Raw genomic sequence first — 24,530 nt, 5'->3', positions numbered from 1 at the left:
CGTGCCACAACCAGTCAACATCCTTTTGCTGTCCAACTTCAAATTCACAGAACCAACTTTTCTTCTTCTTCATTTATTTGTTCAACTTCCGTTTTCTGGAACAACCTTCCTTCATATGTATTTCCTGAAGATTACAATCTATTTAAGTTCAAGTCTAATGTCAACAAATGTCTTCTTTCATCTTCCCAACCTCCAACCCATGCACCATACTAAGTATTATAGGTTCTAATACCTCTTGCGTTTGGGATTTTCATAAAAAAACAATAAACTTTGTTTAATTAAACTGTTTTACCCACTACATACTAGCCTCTGACCTAGCAGACACAAAAATGTGACCATTGCTCAGTTATGAATCAGTCATACACATGTGATTCACTGAAGATCCTCCTCATTGTCATAACTGTCAAATTTTCAAAGTAATTCTCAATAACTGGCCAAATTGCTAATGTTTCTTTTTTCGGAAGTTAATTGGCTATCTCCAGCACATGTAGAAGTTTCATGTTATATCATTTTTGTAGGAACTATATGATTAAAATGTTGAGTCATGATATTCTAATATCCAGTGAGACAGAATTTGTGAACACTATCTAATGTGAAATTCTCCTTGTAACCTAAGCTAGATACATTATAGTCATAGTTACTCATGCACAAATAGCCTCAAACAACATCCACTGGTTTAGACCAACTAGAGGACTTGCCCAAGTATGTATGACTTCAGATCAATTGCTCTACTTTTCTCACATATAAAAAATATAATAATAATATTCTGTATATGTCATGGCTGTCTGTTTTTAAGTATGTCTTGGAGCAATGTGTTATTGGCAGTAGTTTCACCATGTCTGTCTGTCTGTATGCACCAAACTATTACTCTAGCTAAATGGATTTTGATGAGATTTGCTATTGAAGATCATTTTTATGACAGTTACCACATATTAAGATTTCCTCTTCTACAGAACAGATAAGAACATTATTTAGTGTAATCCATGTGCACAGAGCAATTAAATATAGTTATAATATTTTAAATTGCTGAGAACATTGCAGAAGGAATGTTTCTGAAGGAGTCATTAAAAGTTAGAATTATAATATGAATAACAGATTTTAATAGAACTGCCTGGCATTGCACTGGTAAATTGAATTATGCTAATTCCCCTGAAGATTGAAGCTTTCTCACACGCGCACACACACACACACAGAGAGAGAGAGAGAGAGAGAGAGAGAGAGAGAGAGAGAGAGAGAGAGAGAGAGAGAGAGACTAAAGTAGTACTTCATAAAAGGGTGAAGGGAAGCAAGTTAAGTTATCACTATCAACTTTGATATAAAGATCCCTAAGAATATCCTAAACAAATCTCAAAGTTTTGAGCTGGATAAGAATAGCAATTTGGAAATAATAGCAGTGTTTCTGCAGAATTGAAGAGAAAATCTTCCCAGAGGCCATCAGAGAATATGCTAAAATTTTGTTATTGATCCTTCTTAAGTGAATAACCCAGAGAGGGAACAGAAGGAAGTATATATTTTGTAAATATGCAAAATATACACTTCCTTTTACATTTAAAGAAGTTTAACAATTAGCATTAGCATTAGTAGAGGCATTTGATGCAAGAAAGCAAGCTTATGCAGCATCAGCCATTGACTAATAGCGATAGCAAAGTTAACAGTGATGTGGTGTTTTGGAAATGGGAAGTATCTAGATAGTCGGGGGTGAGTAGATAGAACTGTTGAATTCTTAGAATAAATTTTTTCTAAAAAACTTTCATTAAATGAAACACATTTAACCTGCATATAACACCTAAATATGTAAGTAAAATTAAAAAAGAACAGAATAAATGCAAGCGTAAAATTGTTAACATTTAGCATACTGACATCACCTATAGTATAAGGTATGTTCGTGTCAGATAGCACCTGGGATTTCTCCCATCTCCACGTGTGTTCGCTGTATCGAGGACAGTGCACTGTAAAGCAAGAGACTTGAAAGTGTGTGGGCCATGTCTGTGCAGTGTGATGTGTTGTGCCCATTGTTTGTCTGGCCTATTGGCTGCCAGGGCCCTAGTGGGGCCCGACATTGCCCATACCTCGTCACGTGGAGGCTAGCTGGGTGTGTCCAGTATCACAACAAGCTGCTCTGGCAGGTCTTGCCACCTAGTTTCCTGGGATTTCAGTGGCTAGGACCTAAAAAAAAAAAAAATTTAAGCGTTTGACATTAATGCTTCATGGGATTGCTGCTAGGAAATCACTGGTTGGGGTTGAACACTAGAGAGATGTGTTAAAAGGCCTAATAAGTTGGGCAAAATTTTGATGTTATTAAATTTAGACATGTGAGGCTATATGCTAGATAAAAAGATAATAGTATTAGTTGTCTTAGAGATTTACACGAAACCGGTAGAATTTAGACATTGATTAAAATTTGGCGGCATTGTTAATGGGTATACTTGGTTGGTTTAGTGAGAGAGTGGGGAGACTGAAGACTGGGGGGAAAACAGAAGAATAGGGATGATAGAGTAGGCATCCCCAAAGAGGTCAGTGGAGACGAGCTCCACCAGGCAAAGTATGAGGGAGGCAGGGAAGGGGGGAGATGGAGACCTGTCTCCTCCCTCCCTTGCCTTGGGATGGGGTTTTAAAGGGAACCGGGTTAGAGTACCCAGTTCAGATCACCATTACATACTGCGACAAAGACATACTGCGGCAGCAAAGCCGCAGTATGTCTTTGTCGGCGATGGTGGTCATGTCCGTGTAGTGTCAAATCCGCTAAGCAGGTCAAGCTGCACATCCCGCTCTGGGGGTGGGATATGTTAGCTAGCAGCAGGAACCCACCAGGCGAAGGGGTGGGAGAGACACACATCACCTATGGTAGTGATCCAGCATTGCATTTTAATTATTATAATATTGCTGTTTATTTAATTATGTTGTGTTAAATATAATACTTTAGGAATTGAAAGCTGCACTGAAGGAATGTTTATTTACTAAAATTTGCTTTTGCTCATTAGCCGCAGTGTCAAATTTATTTGGCACTATTTCTTAATTTCCTGAATCTGTGTGTAGTTTACCATTCTGAATACTTGGTTTCTTGGAAATGGGAAGAGTCAGGTGTAAGATCTGTTACCATCTTACCAGATAGTACTATATCAGCAGATTCCTCCCATCCCCGGTGCAGTATATACACAGCAGAGTTGCATTCTATACAATTGTCCGTAGACTACATAATGTTCACACCCACCGAAGATGTATGGTGTATACTAATTCTTTAAGTGCTTAAAAAGCATATATATCAGCAATGAAGTATGATCATAATCCAGTCCTGTTCTGGGTCCAGCAGAAATAACATTACCTTGAATTACATGTTTTACATTGTTTATGCTGGATTTTAAACATTGAGATCTGGGGAAATGAACTAGCTGATGCTGCAGGCAATCAAGTTTAATTTATTATATTCCCTTGCAGACTATAGGTAGGTAGTAAATAGTAACTTATTCTTCCAGTGGCAGATCATGGCATGGACAGGCTGCCATTAAGTTATACCAATCCTATAATCAAATTCTGTCAGTCTAGCCTGCACAAGAACCACAAAGAGGAAGTTGTTCTTGCTTGACTCTGCATGCCACATTCTTTTCTACTGAGGGCTGATGACTGTCCTGTGTGTGAGAACTGTGACACCATTTTTCAATTCATCACATTTTATCTGAGAATTTTTCTTTTACCAGTGAACGTCATTCATTTTTTATTGCTTGTAGACTGAGCCTTGTACGTATAGGGAGATTTTGTGGCAGTGACTGTGTATCGGGTGTTTAACTTTTTTAAAAAATTGAGCTTATTTACATATTTGAAATGGAACTTTTAATTTTTGACTGATTTTTATCCTTTATACACCTACCATGTATATAGATACCTTTTTGACTAGTTACCTAAGGTAATAAAGTCACTATGTCAAAACAAGGATTTTGGTGACATTATTACAATAAGTAACCAAAATCCTTCTTTCCCATTAACTTTTTATGTCTTTTGTGGGACTAGATCTGTTGCATTATATTTTCAGTTACCGATGCACCAATAAAATCAAACTTGCTCCACTGCACTCCACTCCAATCCCAGGGGCTGACATCTGATAAGTATGGGCTTGGCACACCCAGGGTTCTCAACTGGGTATCATCATTCTTCTCTTTCTTGGTGAATTCACTTCTAATTCTCTCTCTCTCTCTCTCTCTCTCTCTCTCTCTCTCTCTCTCTCTCTCTCTCTCTCTCTCTCTCTCTCTCTCTCTCTCTCTCTCTCTCTCAGGGTAACTCAAATTTTTTTTTGGCTGGTGTAGCATAAGACCCAGGCTTCCTTGCCCCATATGGCTAATAATAATAATAAACTCCAATTAAATTGCTATTTCATACCCTGGTATTTCAGTTTTTAGAAGCCAGTGCATAATCCAAAATACCAGAGACTTCATTCCATTAAATCAGGCATGCTTACTATCTCCTCTTAAGAGGAACAAATGGGGACACAGTAAAGGAGATATTTACTGAAATTCAATCATACATGCTTCTCTCATCATCATCAGCATTTTAAAAGCAGTCAGGATGAAGGCTGTTGTATGGACCATCAGTCCAATGTACTTATAGCATTCACTTGATACTAAAGCATTCTACCATTAACATTTAGACTCCAAGTACCAACTTAACCATCAATCAACTTCTGTACAGCATTTAGAGTTTTTACAACATTTGGTTATGAAGCAGTAGGCTTCACAACCAAAACCACAAGATTTTATTTATTTCTGTACTATAATGAAATATAATAAATCTTGGTTTTGAAAGGGTAGTGAATGAGCTATGATCACTAGTCAGCTGTTGCTGCATTTGGAAAAAAAAATTTTTTCGATTACTGTTATGCAAGTAATTTTTCCTTTTTCTGATGAACAATGCAAGTACAACTATTTAAATAGTTTGTATTTTTTTTTATATTAATTTTTCTTTGTCTTATAATATTCTTACTGCAAGTTTTTAATTAGTTGTTATGATCCATATCATAGCCTACAAATGTTCATTCTTAGAAATTGACTCACCATTTATATTTAATTGTAGAAATCCTCCTTGAACTGGAAAGTGTTGAAATTTCCTTAATTCTAATATCTAAATTGCTTTTTATTTCTTCCTGCAGGAGTAATTATCAGTCTCTGTGTTTTAGCAATTGGGTTCCAGCTAGCAGACATGCATTCTCCTTATCTGAATGGGCATTTTAATAACTCCGGAAATGCAGTGTGCAGTAGGTTCAGGTAAGTAGTGAATAGTGAATATGTGCATTACTGCAATAAGATAATAGGAATAAAAGTTGTATATCATGTATAATAATGATTAGTAATATTTTATAATTTATATAAAAATCAAAGTATTGAGAGAAGAGTAATACAGAGAACAAGGTAATGTACAAGAACTGTGTACATTAACTTGAAAATTTACATAGGCCATGTATATATGATAGATACATATGTGTTCGGCTGTGAGCAGGAGTATATTCAAACCAAGATGTTAGGTTTTTGGTTTTTTTTTTTTTTTTTTACAGGCAAGGTAGCTAGTGTGATTCCTTATTATTCTTGTTAAATAAATTTAAGTGTACTATGGCTATAGCAGCCCATATGCCATAACACCTTTACAAATAATAGTATTGTCAAATTCCTTAAGGTGAACACACATTGGCAAATTTAAATATAAGTGGCTGCCTAATAGATTCTGACAATAAGATATCCAAAAAAAACTGTAAATCCATGAAATAGTTAAGTGAAAAATATATACCTTATTTTCCACCATATAAGATTCACTTTTTTCCAGAAATCTATTCAAAAAAATTTCTCTGCATCTTATGAGGGTGTGGCTGTCATAAACAAGCATATTGTTATGTCCTGTCTTGTGGATGATTTTAGAGTTTTTACCAGCAATTTTTTGAAACTCTGCTGAAATGTTAAAAATGCCCAAATAAATTATTGATATATTTGACCTTTAGGAGAAACAAACCTTGTTGGATCTTTTAAGGTACTGCAATGAATATTTTTGTGGTGTAGTTGTAGCCACTGAACATACACACACTTAATCAACTTTAACTATAAATTTCAGATTACCAGTACCCTATCATGATCGCATCAACAAAGAAAAGGCTTGCTTACACAATTGGCTACAAATTACAAATCATCAATTATGCAAAGGAACACAGAAACAGTGCTGCAGAGAGACATTTTAGGCCACCACCAACAGAGAAGATGATCTGTGAGTGGCAAAAAAAAGAGGATAAACCAATTATTGCAATCAAAAGCAAGCATAACCTTTGTTAAGTGACAGCAAAATGGGCAGGATTTGAGAAGGAACTGAATAGCTGGGTAATAGATATCCATGCTAACAAAAATGGTAATTTTTGAGGCAAAAATCAGTGCAGCAGCAAAGTGACTTAATGATTTTGGTGGCACAACAAGTTGGTGTTATAGATTTATGAACCAAAACAGCTTAGCTATAAGGACGTGAACAAGGATAGCCCAGAAAATGCTATAACCATACGAAAACCAAATCCTGGAATTTCACAGATTTATAATTAATGATAGGAAGTACACAACCTGAGCTTGGCCAAATTGATAATATGAATAATGCACTTTTTTAACATTTGATGTACCCTCAACTAAAAGTATGGATGTTAAAGGTATAAAACGTGACGACATGAGACCATAAAAAGACACACTATAATGCTGTTTTGACTTGCACTAATGGAATGAAACTTTCCTCTCTCTCTTTGTATTCAAGAGAAAAACACTGCCAAAGGAAATATTTCCACCAGGTGTTTTTGCCCATATGCATCCTAAGGAGTAGATATATGAAGATAGAGTCAAATTATGGCTGGAAAATGTGTGGTCACAGCATCCTGTTGGTGTTCTCAAGAAACTAATAGGGCTGGTTTTCAATGGAACCAATTTTGTGGACATAAAACAGAGGCTACAAAGAGGAGGGTGGAAAAGTTAAAAACACAACTTGAACCTGCTGTTATTTCAGTTGGATTTACTCTCTACATACAACCACTGAACTTTTCTATTAACAACCTGTTGGCTGAAGGCAAACTTACGCACATCTATCCTGCAACCATTTATCCCTCACTGGTCTTGTTGCCCTTCTCTGTACTCGTTCTCACAACTCTACATCCTTCTTAAAATAAGGCTTCCAGACTTGTACGCAGTACTCAAGGTGTCGCCTTACCATTGCCTTATACAAGGAGATAATCACCTCCTTATCCCTGCTTGCAAAATTCTGGTATATCATTGACAAGACCCTGTAACCTGCTCTGGCAAGTCTGTCTGCATTGCTCAAAAAACTTCACATCTGACTGCAAAATTACTCCCAGGTATCTTTCATTCTCCACCACCCTGAGTGTAACACCACCCAGTTGGTACATTACTCTGGGTTACTGCTGCCCATATGCAGTACTTTGCATTTGTCAATGTTAAACTTCAGTTGCCACTTCTCAGCCCATCTACCCAACTTTTCCAGACCCTGTTGCAGTAGCATACTGTCATTACTGTTATTAACAACCCTGCCAACCTTTGTATCATCTGCAAACTGTGACATTAAGTTTGACATACCTTCATCAATATCTTTGATAAATATACAAAACAACATTGGTCCCAACACCAAACCTTGGGGAGCACCACTAATAACATTAGTCCGTGAAGAGCAGTATCCATTGATTACCGCTCTGTCTTCTCCCACTCAACCTTACTTTTATCTATTGTAGCAACTTGCCCTTAATGCCATACTGTTCCAATTTGTCTTCCATACACAGTAGTCTTCCATATGCAACAGTATCAAAAGCTTTCCTGAAATCCAAGTACAGTACACCTAATTCTGTTTTTGCACAAACTTTTTTTACACGAATTTGATTTAACACGAATTCAAAATAAATATTTCATTCTCTTTTTACGTGAGTCATTTTGATTTAACACGATTTCTATGAAATTTTTTTTTGCCTAAATTCTAAGAAAAATTTTTTTTTATTTGTGGCATATTAGTATCATTTCTATATTACACGCACCAATAGATTGGATAACAGCTAGTGTATGTGTTTCAAAATGCGTGTTTTTGTTTACCAATGTGTATGTCTAGGTATCTATGAATCATCAATGTTTTTATTGAATTTGGTGCACATCTACGGTATTCGTGCATTGTATCTTCGGAAGACATTTAGTAGTAAGCTCTATTTCAAAGTGAAAGAATCTTTAGTGAAATTTGTGCAGATATAAATTTATTACTTTTGCCGATAGTCAATAAATTGGAAGTTTACAAATTTTTCATACCTTTTTTTATTAATTATAACTGAGATATTTTTCGGTAGCCCTTATATAATGTCGAATAATTCACCTATTACCAAAATGAAAAGGAAAGCAATTTCTCTGGAACTTAAAATTCAAATTTTAGATCGTCTTGCAACTGGACAAGAGGCTACGTCTGTAGGAAAGCATTTTGGTGTACATGAAGCTACCGTAAGAACTATTAAGAAAAATGAAGCTGCAATTAGGAAGTCAGTATGTTCGGGAACAAAAGTAAGTGTTAATTCATCATCATATACAAGAGATATTGTCAATGAAAAAATGGAAAAGGCCCTGGTAATATGGATAGAAGATCAGTCACAAAAAAGAGTACCAGTAGATGGAAATGCTATCAAGCAAACAGCACTAAGAATTTACAGACAGATTAAAGAAAAGGAGCCAAGCACTTCATCTTAGTTAAACAGAAAGTATGAATTTTCTGCAAGTACAGGTTGGATGACAGGGTTTCTTAAAAGGAATGCTCTTCATAATATAAAAATTAAAGGTGAAACTGCATCTGCAGATGAATCGGCTGCTAAAGTATTCCCGCAGGAACTTGCAAAAATTATTGAAGATGGAGGATACACTCCTGATCAAGTGTGGAATGCAGATGAAACTGCAGGCGCCTCTGTAGCCAGGTGGGAAGGAGCAGCAGTGCGTAGTACACGCTCCTTGATTAGGCCGGGGTTCGAGCCCGTCACCACCAAATACGGAGGATGCGGAAAGGTTATGGAATGACCACCGCATATTCCCGGAGCAATATGGCCTTAGTTGCTAATGCTCCTAAAAACCAAAACAACAACAGCAGATGAAACTGGTTTCTTCTGGAAACGAATGCCGAACAGAACATATGTAACCAAATCGCAGAAAACTGCTGGTGGTTTTAAGGTAGCTAAGGATCGTGTGACCTTATTATTTTCCTCCAATGCTTCAGGAGATCGTATGTTGAAACCACTGCTGGTAAATCGAGCCCTAAACCCACGTTCAATGAAAGGTGTAGATATCAATAAACTGCCTGTTCACTGGATGGCAAACAAGGAGGCCTGGGTGACCACTGCTATTTTTACAGAATGGTTCAACAAATGTTTCGTCCCAGAAGTCAGACGTTATATGAATTTGAAAGGTCTCGAATTTAAAGTTCTTCTGATTCTTGACAATGCACCCAGCCATCCTGTCTTGGAACACCCAAACGTACAAATTTTATTTCTGCCACTTAATACTACATCTTTGATACAACCGCTAGACCAAGGTATAATTGCGACAATTAAAACATACTACGTAAAACGAACATTCCAACACGTTTTGGACAAACTGAATGATGAAACACTAACAGTCATTGATGTGTGGAAGAAATTCTCAATTATGGATTGTATCAATCAAGTTGGATTAGCGTTAACTGAATTAAAACCAGCAACTTTAAATGTGTGTTGGAAAGCGGTTTGGCCACAAAGTATAAAAAGCAAAGATCCCATCATCCCTAATACGACCGAATTTCCCAACATCATTACAATGGCACATAAAATTGGTGGAGAAGGATTCGATGATCTGTCGTTTGAAGATATTGATGAATTGTTAACCGACAAAGCCCTAAGCGAAGATGAAATATTAGAGGTTGTCCTTGGGACTCCTTATCCCACAGAATGTAGTGATGATGAAGAAAATGAACCTGTTCTAAATGCAGATTTAATAAAAGAAGGTCTGGAACTGGCCAGAAAATTAGGTAATCATTTTGCCAAACATGACCCTAATGAGGAACGCGCTGGGAAGTTTCAACGTGAACTGAAGTTGTTGACAGCCTCTTATAGAGAATTATATAACGGCCTAACCAAAACACGAACACAACGATTAATAACTGAATTCGTTCGTAAAACCGGTGAAACATCAGCACCAGAGGAGACTCGTGCTGATTTTGCTCAAGAGATCACAGAAAGAATTTCATTAATAGAGGAAGAAGACTATGTCCACAACATTTCTAGTGATATTCCAGTCATACGCAAACGTATGCGCCGTTTATTATCAGAAAGTGAAAATGAATAAAATCTTATGGGTAAAACAGATTTTTTTTGTTCACGAAGAATTTTTTTCATTTCATATGCATACAAATTTACTTTAATACATTTTCATTACATATTATTATATGTGTATTTTGTTGAAATAAAATAATAAGCTTAAAACGAATATTCTTATGTGTTTTTTTTTTTTTTTTTTTTAAATTATTTTTACTGATTTTTTAGATCCGGAACCAATCTTTTTTCTTCCATAAATACAATGTCTTTTTTTACACAAATTTTTTTTACACATATTTTTCAGGAACGTATCTATCGTGTAAAAACAGAATTAGGTGTATATGATATCAAAATTATTTTTTTCATCCAGTTCCTTTGTGACTACATCATAGTATCCAATCAAATTGATCAGACAAGACTTCTCCTTAACAAACCCATACTGTGTCGGAATTATTACTGCTGTCTTGTCTAGATGATCCTGCAATGCTTCTTTAACCAGACTCCATTGTTTTCCCTGGAACAGGATATAATAAACGGCGCATACATTTGCGTATGACTGGAATATCACTAGAAATGTTGTGGACATAGTCTTCTTCCTCTATTAATGAAATTCTTTCTGTGATCTCTTGAGCAAAATTTGGAAATAGAGTGGGCCAGTAAATCAGAGAGTCTTATAATGGGAGATTTTAATTTCCCAGATATTGACTGGAATTTGGGGGCTGGTTACTCACACACTAGCAGGGCTTTTGTGGATTTATTGGATGATTGTTTTCTACATCAGCATGTTCGGGAGGCAACTAGAGGGAGTAATACTCTTGATTTGATTATCAGCAGTGATTCTTCATGCATTAAGAATCTGCAGATAAATGAACCACTAGGTGGCAGTGATCACAGTGCGCTGAAGTGGGATTTACTGAAAGAGGTAACTACCATTAGGGGTAAAGGGAAGGGTTATTGCTTCCGTAAAGGCGACTACGATGGACTGAGACAGTATTTAAATTCTATACAGTGGGACCAACTGATGATGTTACCAACAGCAAATTCAAAATGGGAAGCATTCAAAGAACTTATCTTGGAAGCTACTAGGCTTTACATACCAACTAAGAAATATTGTTCAAGGTTTAGGCCAAAATGGATGTCAGATGAACTAATGAGGCATATGGCAGAGAAGAAAAATGCATGGGATACTTACAAATTAACACATGACACAGAAGCCTATGATAGATACAAGTTGATATGCAACCAAGTTACAAAGGAGGTTAGGCAGGCGAAGGCAGATTACGAGAAATCCTTGGCAAGGGATGCAAAGAAAAACAGCAAAGAGTTCTTTACTTATGTAAACTCTAGAAGGAAGGGGATGAATCAGATTGGTCCACTTGATATTGATGGGTCAACTGTTGATGATCCTGCTCAGGTAGCTAACAAACTAAATGAATATTTTGCATCGACATTCACACATGAGGAGTTATTCAGCAAGGGGAATGCCAGAGGTGTATTCAACTCTAAGCTACAGAATCTTGAAATAACTGGGAGTAAAGTGGAGGAGAAACTGTTGAAGATAAACACAAGAAAGGCACCCGGGGTGGATGGGATCTATCCAGTTATATTAAAGGAGGCAGCAAAGGAAGTAAGCAAACCCTTAGCCATAATTATGAGAGCTTCCTTGGACTCAGGGGAGGTACCCATAGACTGGAAATGTGCAAATGTGACCCCAATTCACAAAGGAGGATCAAAGGCTGACACAAGTAATTATAGACCTGTGAGCTTAACTTCTGTTCCAGGAAAATTAATGGAGGCACTGGTTAAAGAAGCACTGCAGGATCATGTAGACAAGACTTCAGTTATAGCTCGGACACAGCATGGTTTTGTTAAGGGGAAGTCTTGCGTGATAAATTTGATTGAATACTATGATGCAGTCATAAAAGAACTGGATGCAGGTAATAAATTTGATATTATATACTTGGATCTTAGAAAGGCTTTTGATACTGTTGCACATGGAAGACTGCTACACAAATTGGAGCAGTGTGACATTGGAGGCAAATTGCTGCTATGGATAAAGGGGTGGTTGAGGGGGAGAAGACAGAGAGTGGTAATCAATGGACACTGCTCATCGTGGACTAATGTTATTAGTGGAGTCCCTCAGGGCTCAGTGTTGGGTCCATTATTGTTTTCTGTATTTATAAATGATATTGATGATGGTATATCAAGCTTAATGTCCAAGTTTGCAGATGATACAAAGGTTGGCAGGGTTGTCAAGGACACTACTGACACTATGCTGCTGCAACAGGATCTGGAAAGGTTGAGCAGATGGGCTGAGAGGTGGCAAATGAAGTTTAACATTGACAAATGTAAAGTACTACACATGGGAAAAAGCAACCCCAGAGCAACGTATCAACTCTGTGGTACTACACTGACAGTGGTAGAGAATGAAAGGGACTTGGGGGTGGTTGTGCAGGCAGATATGAAGTTCTCTGAGCAGTGCAGACGGGCTGCAAGAGTAGCTCATGGAGTATTGTCAATGATATACAGGAATTTTTCCAGCAGGGATAAGGAGGTGATTATTCCATTGTATAAGGCAATGGTCAGGCCACACCTAGGGTACTGTATACAGGTCTGGAGGCCTCATTTCAAGAAGGATGTAGAGCTGCTGGAACGAGTACAGAGAAGGGCAACAAGATTAGTGAATGGAACAAAGGGGTGCTCTTACGAAGAAAGGCTTAAGTTTTGCAAATTACAGTGTCTGGAGACTAGGCACCAGCGAGGTGATCTGATAGAGGTGTATAAAGCCTTGAATGGTTTAAGCATGCTCAATGCTGATGGGATTCTTCCTCTAGCTCAGAAAAATCACCTGAGAGGGCATAAATTCAAATTGAGGAAAGACAGATGTAGGATAGACGTGCGGAAATTTGCCTTTAGCCAGCGGGTGGTTGGTTGGTGGAACAGACTTCCATCCCTTGTGGTGGAGGTTGATAGCCTAAATAAGTTTAAGGCTCAGCTGGACAGGTATTTTGAACGAACAGAGGGGTGAAGTGGAAGGGGGGTTTTTTTTTTTTTTTTTTTTTTGGCTGATGCTGCATAAGCTTGCTTTCTTGCATCAAATGCCTCTACTAATGGTAATGCTAACAGAAGTCAATCTGACAGGTATGTAATTACTCATGTCACCCTTTGATCTCTCTTTGTGAATTGGAGATACATTTGCACATCTCTAGTCCATGGGGTTCCCCTGAGTTGAAGAATGCTCTTATAATTATGGCTAAGGGTTTGCTTACTTCCTTTGCCACCTTTAATATAACTGGATAGATTTCATCTACTCCAGGTGCCTTTCTTATGTTTAACTTCAACAATTTCTCCTCCACTTTGCTCTCAGTTATTACAAAATCATTTATCTCACTGTTAGAGTTTGATAAACATTTGGACCTCTCCTCCTTGAATAACTCCTCATGTGTGAATGTAGATGCAAAATACTGATTTAATTTGGCAGCTATTTATTTGGCAGAATGATCATCTACAGTCAAACCATTGATATCAAGTGGACCAATCTGATTCATCCCCTTCCTTTTATAGTTTATATAAGTAAAGAAGTCTTTGGTGTTTTTCTTTGCATCCGTTGCCAAAGATTTCTCATAATCTGCCTTCAATTGCCTGACCTCCTTTCAGACTTGATTACAGACTAGCATATATCTACCATAGGCTTCTGTGTTGCCTGATAATTTATATGCATCCCATTCATTTTCTTCTCTGCCACATGTCTCATTAGTTCGTCTGACTTCCATTTGGGCCTAAACCTAAACAGTATTTCTTAGTTGGAACAAAAAGCCTAGTAGCTTCCAAAATTACTTACTTGAATGCTTCCCATTTAGAATTTGCTGTTAGTAACATCAGTTGGTCACTGTGTAGAACTTAAAAAATCTCTGAGACCACTGTAGTCACTTTTACAAAATAAAAAACCCTTCCCTTTAACCCCAGTGGTAGTTACATCTTTGAGTAAATCTATATCAGTACACTGTGATCACTGCCACCTAGTGGTTCCTTTATCTGTACATTTGGTATTGAGGTTATTAAGGTTTGAAAATGGCAGAAGGTTATCAAATCATAGCAGGGTGCATAATGATTTTGTAATAACTGAGAGCAAAGTGGAGGAGAAATTGTTGAAGTTAAACATAAGAAAGGCACCTGAGGTGGATGGGATCTATCCAGTTATATTAAAGGAGGTGGCAAAGCAACTAAGCAAACCCTTAGCCATAATTATGAGAGCATCCTTGGACTCAGGGGAGGTCCCCACGAACTACCAACTAAGAAATGAGGAGATGTGCAAATGTATCCCCAATTCACAAAGGGGGATCGAAGGGTGACACGAGTAATTACATGGCGCAATATGGCCAAAGTAGCTCTTGCCCCAAAAAACCCAACAACAACAACAACGAGTAATTACAGACCAGTTAGTTTAACTTCTGTTCCGGGTAAAATAATGGAGTCACTGGTTAAAGATGCATTACAGGATCATCTTGACAAGACTGCAGCAATGATTCAGACACAGCATGGATTTGTTAAGGAAAAGTCTTGTCTGACAAATTTGATAGGATTTTATGATGTGGTTACAAAGGAACCGGATGCAAAAAATAATTTTGATATCATATATTTGTATTTCAGGAAAGCTTTTGACACTGTTGCACATGGAAGACTATTGTACAAATTGGAGCAGAATGGTATTAAGGGTAAATTGCTACAATGAATAAAAGAAGGGGTGAGTGGGAGAAGACAGACGTTGGTAATCAATGGGTGCTGCTCTTCGTGGACTAATGTTATTAGTGGAGTGAGTCCCACAGGGTTTGGTGTTGGGTCCTCTGTTGTTTTGTATATTTATCGATGATATTGATGAAGGTATATCAGGCTTAGTGTCAAAGTTTGCAGATGATACAAAGTTTGGCAGGGTTGTTAATGACAGTAATGGCAGCGTGCTACTGCAACAGGATCTAGATAATTTGGGCAGATGGGCTAAGAAGTGGCAACTGATGTTTAACCTTGACAAATGCAAAGTACTGCATATGCATAGAAGTAACCCCAGAGAAACGTACCAGCTCTGTGGTACTTCACTTAAGGTGGTAGAAAATGAAAAAGACCTGGGAATAATTGTGCTGTCAGATATGAAGTTTTCTGAGCAGTGCAGACAGGCTGCCAGGGCAGGTCATGGGGTTTTGTCAGTAATATATATAGGAATTTTGCTAGCAGGGAAAAGGAGGTGATTGTCCCTCTGTATAAGGCAATGGTCAGGCCACGCCTTGAGTACTGCGTACAGGTCTGAAGGCCTTATTTTAGGAAGGATGTAGATTTGCTTGAGCATGTACAGAGAAGGGCAACAAGATTGGTGAGGGGAATGAAGGGATCCTGTTACCAAAAGAGGCTTAAGTTCTGTAAATTGCAGTGGCTGAAGACTAGGCACCTACACAGCGATCTGATTGAGGGGTTATAAGGCCTTGAATGGGTTGAGCAGGCTGAATTCTTATGGGATCCTTTCACTTGTTCAGATTATGAAGCTAAGGGGGCATAAATTCAAATTAAGAAAAGACAGATGTAGAATAGATGTGCAGAAATTTGCCTTTGGCCAGTTGGTGGTTAATTGCTGGAACAAACTTCCATCTGTCTGATGATGCCTTCCATTTGCTGATGCTATCGAGGCAATGTTAAGTGGGTCGGAAAACTGCTAGCTTGGGGGATACAAGGACTAATAGATTAACAGTAGCCACTGGCAGAGATGAAAGTGATTCTAGCACTGCTTCTATTGGAATGAGCAGAAGCCTGGAAAACAAGATGCAGGATATTTCAGAGACTGCTGGGAGTCATTGCAGTACAAGTAAACACATGGGTTGTGTTAGGGTAGCTAAGAATAGGAACAGGTGCATGTATACTTGCGTGTACACCAATACTAGGAGTTTGATAAATAAATTTGATGAATTTGAGGTATTGCTCAAAACATCGAAGGCAGATATTGTTGGGATATCAGAGACGTAGTGTCACACAGATATAAGGAATGCAGAACTGGAATTTGGGGAGTACAACATCTACAGAAAGGATAGACGGGCTAGGAAGGGAGAAGGGGTTATGCTATTAGTTAAGAAACACATAAAATCCAAGGAAGTGAAGCCAGTCGACATCGCTGGACAGTGCAGTGTCGAGTCAGTTTGGTGTGATATAAGCATAGGGAGAAAAAAATTGTGAGTAGGAGTGTGCTATAGGCCTAATGACTCTGATGAGTATAATAAGAAACTGTACAGGGAAATAGAGTGGGCCAGTAAATCAGAGAGTCTTATGATGGGGGATTTTAATTTCCCAGATATTGACTGGAATTTGTGGGTTGGTCACTCACACACCAGCAAGGCTTTTTTGGATTTATTGGATGATTGTTTTCTACATCAGCATGTTCGGGAGGCAACTAGAGAGGGAAATTCTCTTGATTTTTTTATCAGTAGTGATTCTTCATGCATTAAGAATCTGGAGATAAATGAACCACTAGGTGGCAGTGATCACAGTGTGCTGAAGTGGGATTTACTCAAAGAGATAACTACCATCAGGTGTAAAGGGAAGGGTTATTGCTTTCATAAAGGTGACTACGATGGTCAGAGACAGTGTTTAAATTCTATACAGTGGGTCCAACTGATGATGTTACCAAAAGCAAATTCAAAATGGGAAGCATTCAAAGAACTTATCTTGGAAGCTACTAGGCTTTACATACCAACTAAGAAATATTGTTCAAGGTTTAGGCCTAAATGAATGTCAGATGAACTAATGGGACATATGGTAGAGAAGAAAAATGCATGGGACACATATAAATTAACACGTGACACAGAAGCCTATGATAGATATAGGTTGATCTGTAACCAAGTTACAAAGGAAGTTAGGCAGGCAAAGGCACATTACGAGAAATATTTGGTAAAGGATGCAAAGAAAAACAGCAAAGAGTTCTTTACTTATGTAAACTCTAGAAGGAAGGGGATGAATCAGATTGGTCCACTTGATATTGATGGTTCAACTGGTGATGATCCTGCTCAGGTAGCTAACAAACTAATTGAATATTTTGCATTGACATTCACACATGAGGAGTTATTCAGCAAGGGGAATGCCAGAGATTCAACTCTATCAGTAAGCTAGATAATCTTGTAATAACTGAGAGTAAAGTGGAGGAGAAATTGTTGAAGATAAACACAAGAAAGGCACCTGGGGTGGATGAGATCTATCCAGTTATATTAAAGGAGGCAGCAAAGGAAGTAAGCAAACCTTAGCCATAATTATGAGGGCTTCCTTGGACTCAGTGGAGGTACCCATAGACTGGAAATGTGCAAATGTGACCCCAATTCACAAAGGAGGATCAAAGTCTGACACAAGTAATTATAGACCTGTGAGTTTAACTTCTGTTCCAGGAACATTAATGGAGGCACTGGTTAAAGAAGCACTGCAGGATCATGTAGACAAGACTTCAGTTATAGCTCGGACACAGCATGGTTTTGTTAAGGGGAAGTCTTGCGTGATAAATTTGATTGAATACTATGATGCAGTCATAAAAGAACTGGATGCAGGTAATAAATTTGATATTATATACTTGGATCTTAGAAAGGCTTTTGATACTGTTGCACATGGAAGACTGCAAATTGGAGCAGTGTGGCATTGCAGGCAAATTGCTGCTATGGATAAAGGGGTGGTTGAGGGGGAGAAGACAGACACTGCTCAATGGACACTGCTCAACCTAGACTAATGTTATTAGTGGAAACCCTCAGGGTTCAGTGTTGGGTCCATTATTGTTTTCTGTATTTATAAATAATATTGATGATGGTATATCAAGATGATGATGATGGTATGTTAATGTCCAAGTTTGCAGACAATACAAAGGTTGGCAGGGTTGTTAATGATACTACTGACGCTATGCTGCTGCAACAGGATCTGAAAAGTTGAGCAGATGGGGTGAGAGGTGGCAAATGAAGTTTAACATTGACAAATGTAAATTACTACATATGGGAAACAGCAACCCCAGAGCAACGTATCAACTCTGTGGTACTATACTGACAGTGGTAGGGAATGAAAAGGACCTGCGGGTAATTGTGCAGGCAGATATGAAGTTCTCTGAGCAGTGCAGACGGGCTGCAAGAGTAGCTCATGGTGTCTTGTCAATGATATACAGGAATTTTTCTAGCAGGGATAAGGAGGTGATTATTCCATTGTATAAGGCAATGGTCAGGCCACACCTAGAGTACTGTATACAGGTCTGGAGGCCTCATTTCAAGAAGGACGTAGAGATGCTGGAACGAGTACAGAGAAGGGCAACAAGATTAGTGAACGGAACAAAGGGTTGCTCTTACAAAGAAAGGCTTAAGTTTTGCAAATTACAGTGTCTGGAGACTAGGCACCGGCGAGGTGACCTGATAGAGGCATATAAATCCTTGAATGGTTTGAGCATGCTCAGTGCTGATGGGATTCTTCCTCTTGCTCAGAATAATCACCTGAGAGGGCATAAATTCAAATTGAGGAAAGACAGATGTAGGATAGAATGTGCAGAAATTTACCTTTAGCCAGCGGGTAGTTGGTTGGTGGAACAGACTTCCATCCCTTGTTGTGGAAGTTGATAGCCTAAATAAATTTAAGGCTCAGCTGGACAGGTATTTCGAACTAACGGAGGGGTGAAGTGGAAGTTTTTTTTTTTTTTTTGGCTGATTCTGCATAAGCTTGCTTTCTTGCATCATATGCCTCTACTAATGCTGTCGTTGTGGAAGTTGATAGGTTAAATAAATTTAAGGAGGAACTGGACAGGCATTTGGAGGTAATGGTGTGATTTTTTTTTTTTGGTTGATGCTGCACATGCTCATACACTTGCTTTCTTGCATCACATGCCACTACTACTACTACTACTATTCGTAATGCATGAATAATCACTGCTGATAATCAGATCAAGAGTGTTACTGCCTCTCTAACATGCTGCTGTAGAAACAATCATCCAATAAATCCACAAAAGCCTTGCTAGTGTGTGAGTGACCGATCCACAAGTTCCAGTGTATATCTGGGATGTTAAATCCCCCATTAAAAGACACTGATTTACTGGCCCTCTCCATTTCTCTGTATAATTCTTCATTGTACTCATCAAAGCCATTAGGCCTATAACAAACTGCTACTCTCATTTTTGCTTTCCTAGTGCTAATGTCACACCAAACTGACTCGACACTGCACTTTCTAGCCATGTCGACTGGCTGTATTTCCTAGGATTTTATTTGTTTCTTAACTAATAGCATAACCCCTCCTCTCTTCCTAATCTGACTCAACATTGCACTATCCATCTATGTCAACTGAATGCACTTCCTTACATTTTGTGTTTCTTAACTAACAGCATAACCCTTCCTATCCTGTCTATCCTTTCTGTACACATTGTACTCCCCAAATTCGAATTCTGCATTCCTTATTAGCATTAGCAAGGGCACATGATGCAAGAAAGCGAGCTTATGTAACATCAGCCAAAAAAAAAAAACATAGCCCCCTTCTCATTTCACCCATTCACTCGCTCCAAATGTTTTTCAAGTTCTGCCTTGAATCTGTTTAAGCTATCAACTTCTACAATGACAGATAGAAGTTTGTTCCACCAATCAACCACCCACTGGTTGAAGGCAAAATTCTGCACATCTATCTAAATTCTGCATATCCTACAACTGTCTTTCCTCAGTTTTAATTTATGCCCTCTCAGGCAATTATGCTGAGCAAGAGGAAGAATCCCATCAACATTGAGCATGCTGAAACATTCAAGGCTTTATACACCTCAATCAGATCACCCCGCAGGTGCCTGGTCTCCAGACACTGTAATTTGCAAAACTTAAGCCTTTCTTCGTAAGAGCAATCCCTTTGTTCCATTCACTTGTTGCCCTTCTCTGTACTCATTCCAGCAGCTCTACATCCTTCTTAAAATGAGGCCTCCAAGTCTGTATACAGTACTCAAGGTGTGGCCTGACCATTGCCTTATGCAAGGGGATAGTCACCTCCTAATCACTGCTAGAAAAATTCCTGTATATCATTGACAAGACACCATGAGCTACTCTTGCAGACTGTCTGCACTGCTCAGAAACCTTCATATATGCATTCACAATTACCCCCAGACCCTTTTCACTCTCTACCACTGTCAGTGTAGTACCATACAGTTGATACTTTACTCTGGGTTTACTGCTTCCCATATGCAGTACTTTACATTTGTCAATGTTAAACTTCAGTTGCCACCTCTCAGCCCATCTGCTCAACTTTTCTAGGTCATTAGTGTCATTAACTACTCTGCTGACCTAATGCCATTAGTGTCATTAACAACTGTACTGTCATTAACAACCCTGCTGACTTTCGTATTGTCTGCAAACTTGGACATTAAGCCTGATATACCATCATCAATATCATTAATGAATACAGAAAACAATAATGGACCCAAAACTGAACCCTGGGGGACTCCACTAATAATATTAGTTCACGAAGAGCAGTGTTCATTGATTACCACTCTGTCTTCTCCCACTCAACCATCACTTTATCCATAGCAGCAATTCGCCTCCAATGCCACACTGCTCCAATTTGTGCAGCATTCTTCCATGTGCAACAGTATCAAAAGCCTTTCTAAGGTCCAAATATATGATATCGAAATTATTCTTTGCATCCAGTTCCTTTATGACTACATCATAGTATCCAATAAAATTGGTCCGACAAGACTTCCCCTTAACAAACCCATGCCTGGTCCGAGCTATAACTGAAGTCTTGTCTAGATTATCCTGCAATGCTTCTTTAACCAGTGCCTCCATTAATTTCCCTGGAACAGAAGTTAAACTAACAAGTCTGTAATTACCTGTCTCCCCCTTTGATCCTCCTTTGTGGATTGGGGTGACATTTGCACATTTCTTGTCCATTAGTAACTCCCCTGAGTCCAAGGAAGCTCTCATAATTATGGCTAAGGGTTTGCTTACTTCCTTTGCTGCCTCCTTTAATATAAGTGGATAGATTCCATCCACCCCAGGTGCCTTATGTTAATCTGTAACAATTTCTCCTCCACTTTACTCTCAGTTATTACAAGATTATCTAGCTTACTGCCAGAGTTTAATTCACCTGTGGCATTCCCCTCCTGAATAGCTCCTCGTGTGTGAATGTAGATGTAAAATATTCATTTAGTTTGCTAGCTACGTGAGCAGGATCATCAACAGTTGAACCATTGATATCAAGTGGACCAATCTGATTCATCCCCTTCCTTCTAGTGTTTACATAAGTAAAGAACTCTTTGCTGTTTTTCTTTGCATCTTTTGCCAAAGATTTCTCGTAATCTGCCTTTGCCTGCCTAACCTTCTTTGCAACTGGGTTACAGACTAGCTTATATCTATCATAGGCTTTTGTGTCACCTGTTAATTTATATGTATTCCATGAATTTAATATCTGTGTTATACCATGTCACTGGTATCCCAACAATATCTACCTTTGATGTCTTGACCAGCACTTCAAATTCATCAAATTTATTTACTATACTCCTAGCATTGGTGTACCTACAAGTATACACGTACCTGTTCTTACTCCAACACAGCCTGTGTATTTACTTGTTTCATGACTCCCAGTAGTTTCCGAAATCCCAAGCAACTTACTTTCTGGGCTGTTGTTCATTCCAAAGAAGCAGTGCAAGAATCATTTCCACCTCTGCTAGCAGTTACTGTTAATCTATCAGTCTATGAATCTCCCCCCCCCCCAAGCTAGCAGTTTTCCAACCCACCTAACATTGCCTCGATACCATCAGCAAATATTCTTGCACCCTTTCTATTTAAGTGTATTCCGTCCCTGTAGAAGCAATCTCTCCTGTGCCGAATTGATTGACAAGGCTCTCATCATATACTCTCTGCTGTCATTGTCTGGGCAGGACAATGACAGCAGAGAGTATATGATTTAACCCTAACTCTTGACTTTTTTTCAACATTAACCTATACTTGCTAAGTAAATCCACAGATCTCCTACACTTAATGTCATTATTGCCAATGTGTACAACAGTATCACCTTTTGTGCCCTTAAAAGATGATATCTGCTCTACAATGTCACCAACTTTTGCTCCTGACAGACATACCCTGGTCTATTCCACTTATCCTTTTTGCACAATATATTTCCCATTTCCCTGACAGTTGAGTCACCGACTGAACTCCTGTGGGACCAGCACATTCTGTCCTGAAGATTGCTACTCTGTTGCCTGGTGCACAAGTTTGAGCTCTGGCATTGCGTTGGGCAGCTGAGAGCTTGATGGACCCCCCCCCCCATTTTAATTCCTTCTAGAGTAGCTACCTGTCTCTTCAAGCTCTCGTAGACACCCATCAGAACGCTGAGTTGGCATCTAATTTCTTCACATTCTCTGCACTTAGCACACACAAAGACATCCTCCATGGCTAGATCATGTCCTGTTTGAAAAAGATCTGCAAACTTGCCACATTTTGCACATTTTTTAGGCTGATGCGTTGGAGAATTGCCTCCTTCGGTTCTCCCCCGAACCACATCACTTTTGCTGTATTGTGCACGTTGCTTTGCTGCTCTAGTCTGGGGCATGATTTCCATTTAAATACAACTTAATTAACAATAAAAATTAATAGAATTTATAAATTTAATTGATTAATTGCAAATACTATACTGAGCTAACAGATTCCTACTACGTGCAACTTATTACGCTATCTAGTTTTATGTTATACCTTTCGCTATCAAGTTCAAGTTAAATGTTACGCTATTCCATATCGATACTACAACAATGGTGGTAAGTTTTACTGATACTAAGTAATTGCCTACAAACTCTCTGTCTAAGTTCAAAATAAACTAAGTATCATAACTAGGAATATAAAGCTACTTCTAGAAAATAAATTAATATGCCAATTAAGTCAATAAAATGGTAAAAATTTAAGAAAAACTTCTCTATTAGCTGGAGCTGTAAAAACTGTCTGCGTGGAGCTAATCTCTTTGAAACATTATTGATAAACATCATTGATAAATAATTAAAACAACAATGGACTTAGCACTGAACCCTGGGGAACTCCACTAATAACATTAGTTCATGAAGATCAGTGCCCATTGATAATCACTTAACCATCCCTTTATCCATAGCAGTAACTTGCACCTAATGCCACATTGCTACAGTTTGTACAGCAGTCTTTTTTTTATGTGCAATAGTATCAAGTCTTCCTGAAATCCAAGTATATGATGTCAAAATTATTTTTTGTATTCAGTTCGGTTAGACAAGACCACCCCTTGACAAATCCATGCTGTGATTGCAGTATAATTGCATTTCTGTTCAAATGGTCCTGCATTATTTCTTTAACCAGTGATTCTATTATTTTTTCCTGGAACAGACACTAAGCTAACAGATCTGTAATTACTCATGTTGCCGTTTAATCCCCTTTATGAATTGGGGATATGTTCTTATATCTCCAGTCCATAGGGATCTCCCCTGAATCTAAGAATGCTCTCATAATTATGGCTAAGGGTTTGCTTACCTCCTTTGCTGCTCCCTTAATATAATTGGATAGAGTCCATTTGCCCCCAGTTCCTTTTTTATGTGCATCCTCAATTTCTCTTCCACTTTCCTTTCAGTTACAAAAAGTCATTTAGCTGCTTTTTAGAGTTTGATAAATTTCTGGTGGCATCCCTTTCTCTAACCCCTATGTTTTGATGTAATGTATTTAAAATAAACCCATCCTTCAGGACCTGTTGCAGTTCTCAAGGATCTCTTAGTTGGTCTGATTGAAACATTTTCATGTTAATCCATGTTGTGACACTCATTTTTCTGAAGACAGACAAATACTAAGATTACATTTTCTATTATACCATTTATACTGACTTTACTAATCAGAGATGAGGAGGGAAAGGAAAGGATTTTTCACTTAATTTATTGGTTGATTCTTTAGTATAATTTTGTTTTTTTAATGTGAGATTAATGCATTACTTTATTGTAATTCATTAAGATATATATATATATATATATATATATATTAGTAATATACAACAGTTAAGAAGCAAAATAAGCAGAAAAAGGAAAATAACAAAAGTTATAGTATGTATAATGCGATGTTTGTAAAATAGATGAAGAGTCTGGGAAAATGGAAATGAAAAGTACACAAGGTGCCTGAACTAAGAGAAGTTTAAGGGATAGTCGAAAATGGAAGTGAAGTAGTGGTTAAACAAGGTGAAATAATTTGTAAAA

General features: G+C 38.1%; 1 protein-coding gene across 1 annotated transcript in view; it reads left to right on the top strand.

The window, feature by feature from the left end:
- The window catches only part of LOC150090283 (proton myo-inositol cotransporter-like), a 416,481-nt gene that overhangs the window by 359,166 nt on the left and 32,785 nt on the right, over window positions 1–24,530 (top strand). The window contains exon 6 of the mRNA XM_090390243.1: window positions 5,138–5,252. Coding sequence (XP_090246369.1) covers window positions 5,138–5,252 — 115 coding nt within the window. The remainder of the gene's footprint in view (window positions 1–5,137; window positions 5,253–24,530) is intronic.

The sequence above is a fragment of the Mastigoproctus giganteus genome, chromosome 2 (assembly GCF_048544385.1).
Source record: "Mastigoproctus giganteus isolate SK-2022 chromosome 2, ASM4854438v1, whole genome shotgun sequence".
NCBI lineage: Eukaryota > Metazoa > Arthropoda > Arachnida > Uropygi > Thelyphonidae > Mastigoproctus > Mastigoproctus giganteus.
The sequence above is the reverse complement of the archived record's forward strand: the minus strand, read 5'-3'. Positions and strand labels throughout refer to the sequence as shown.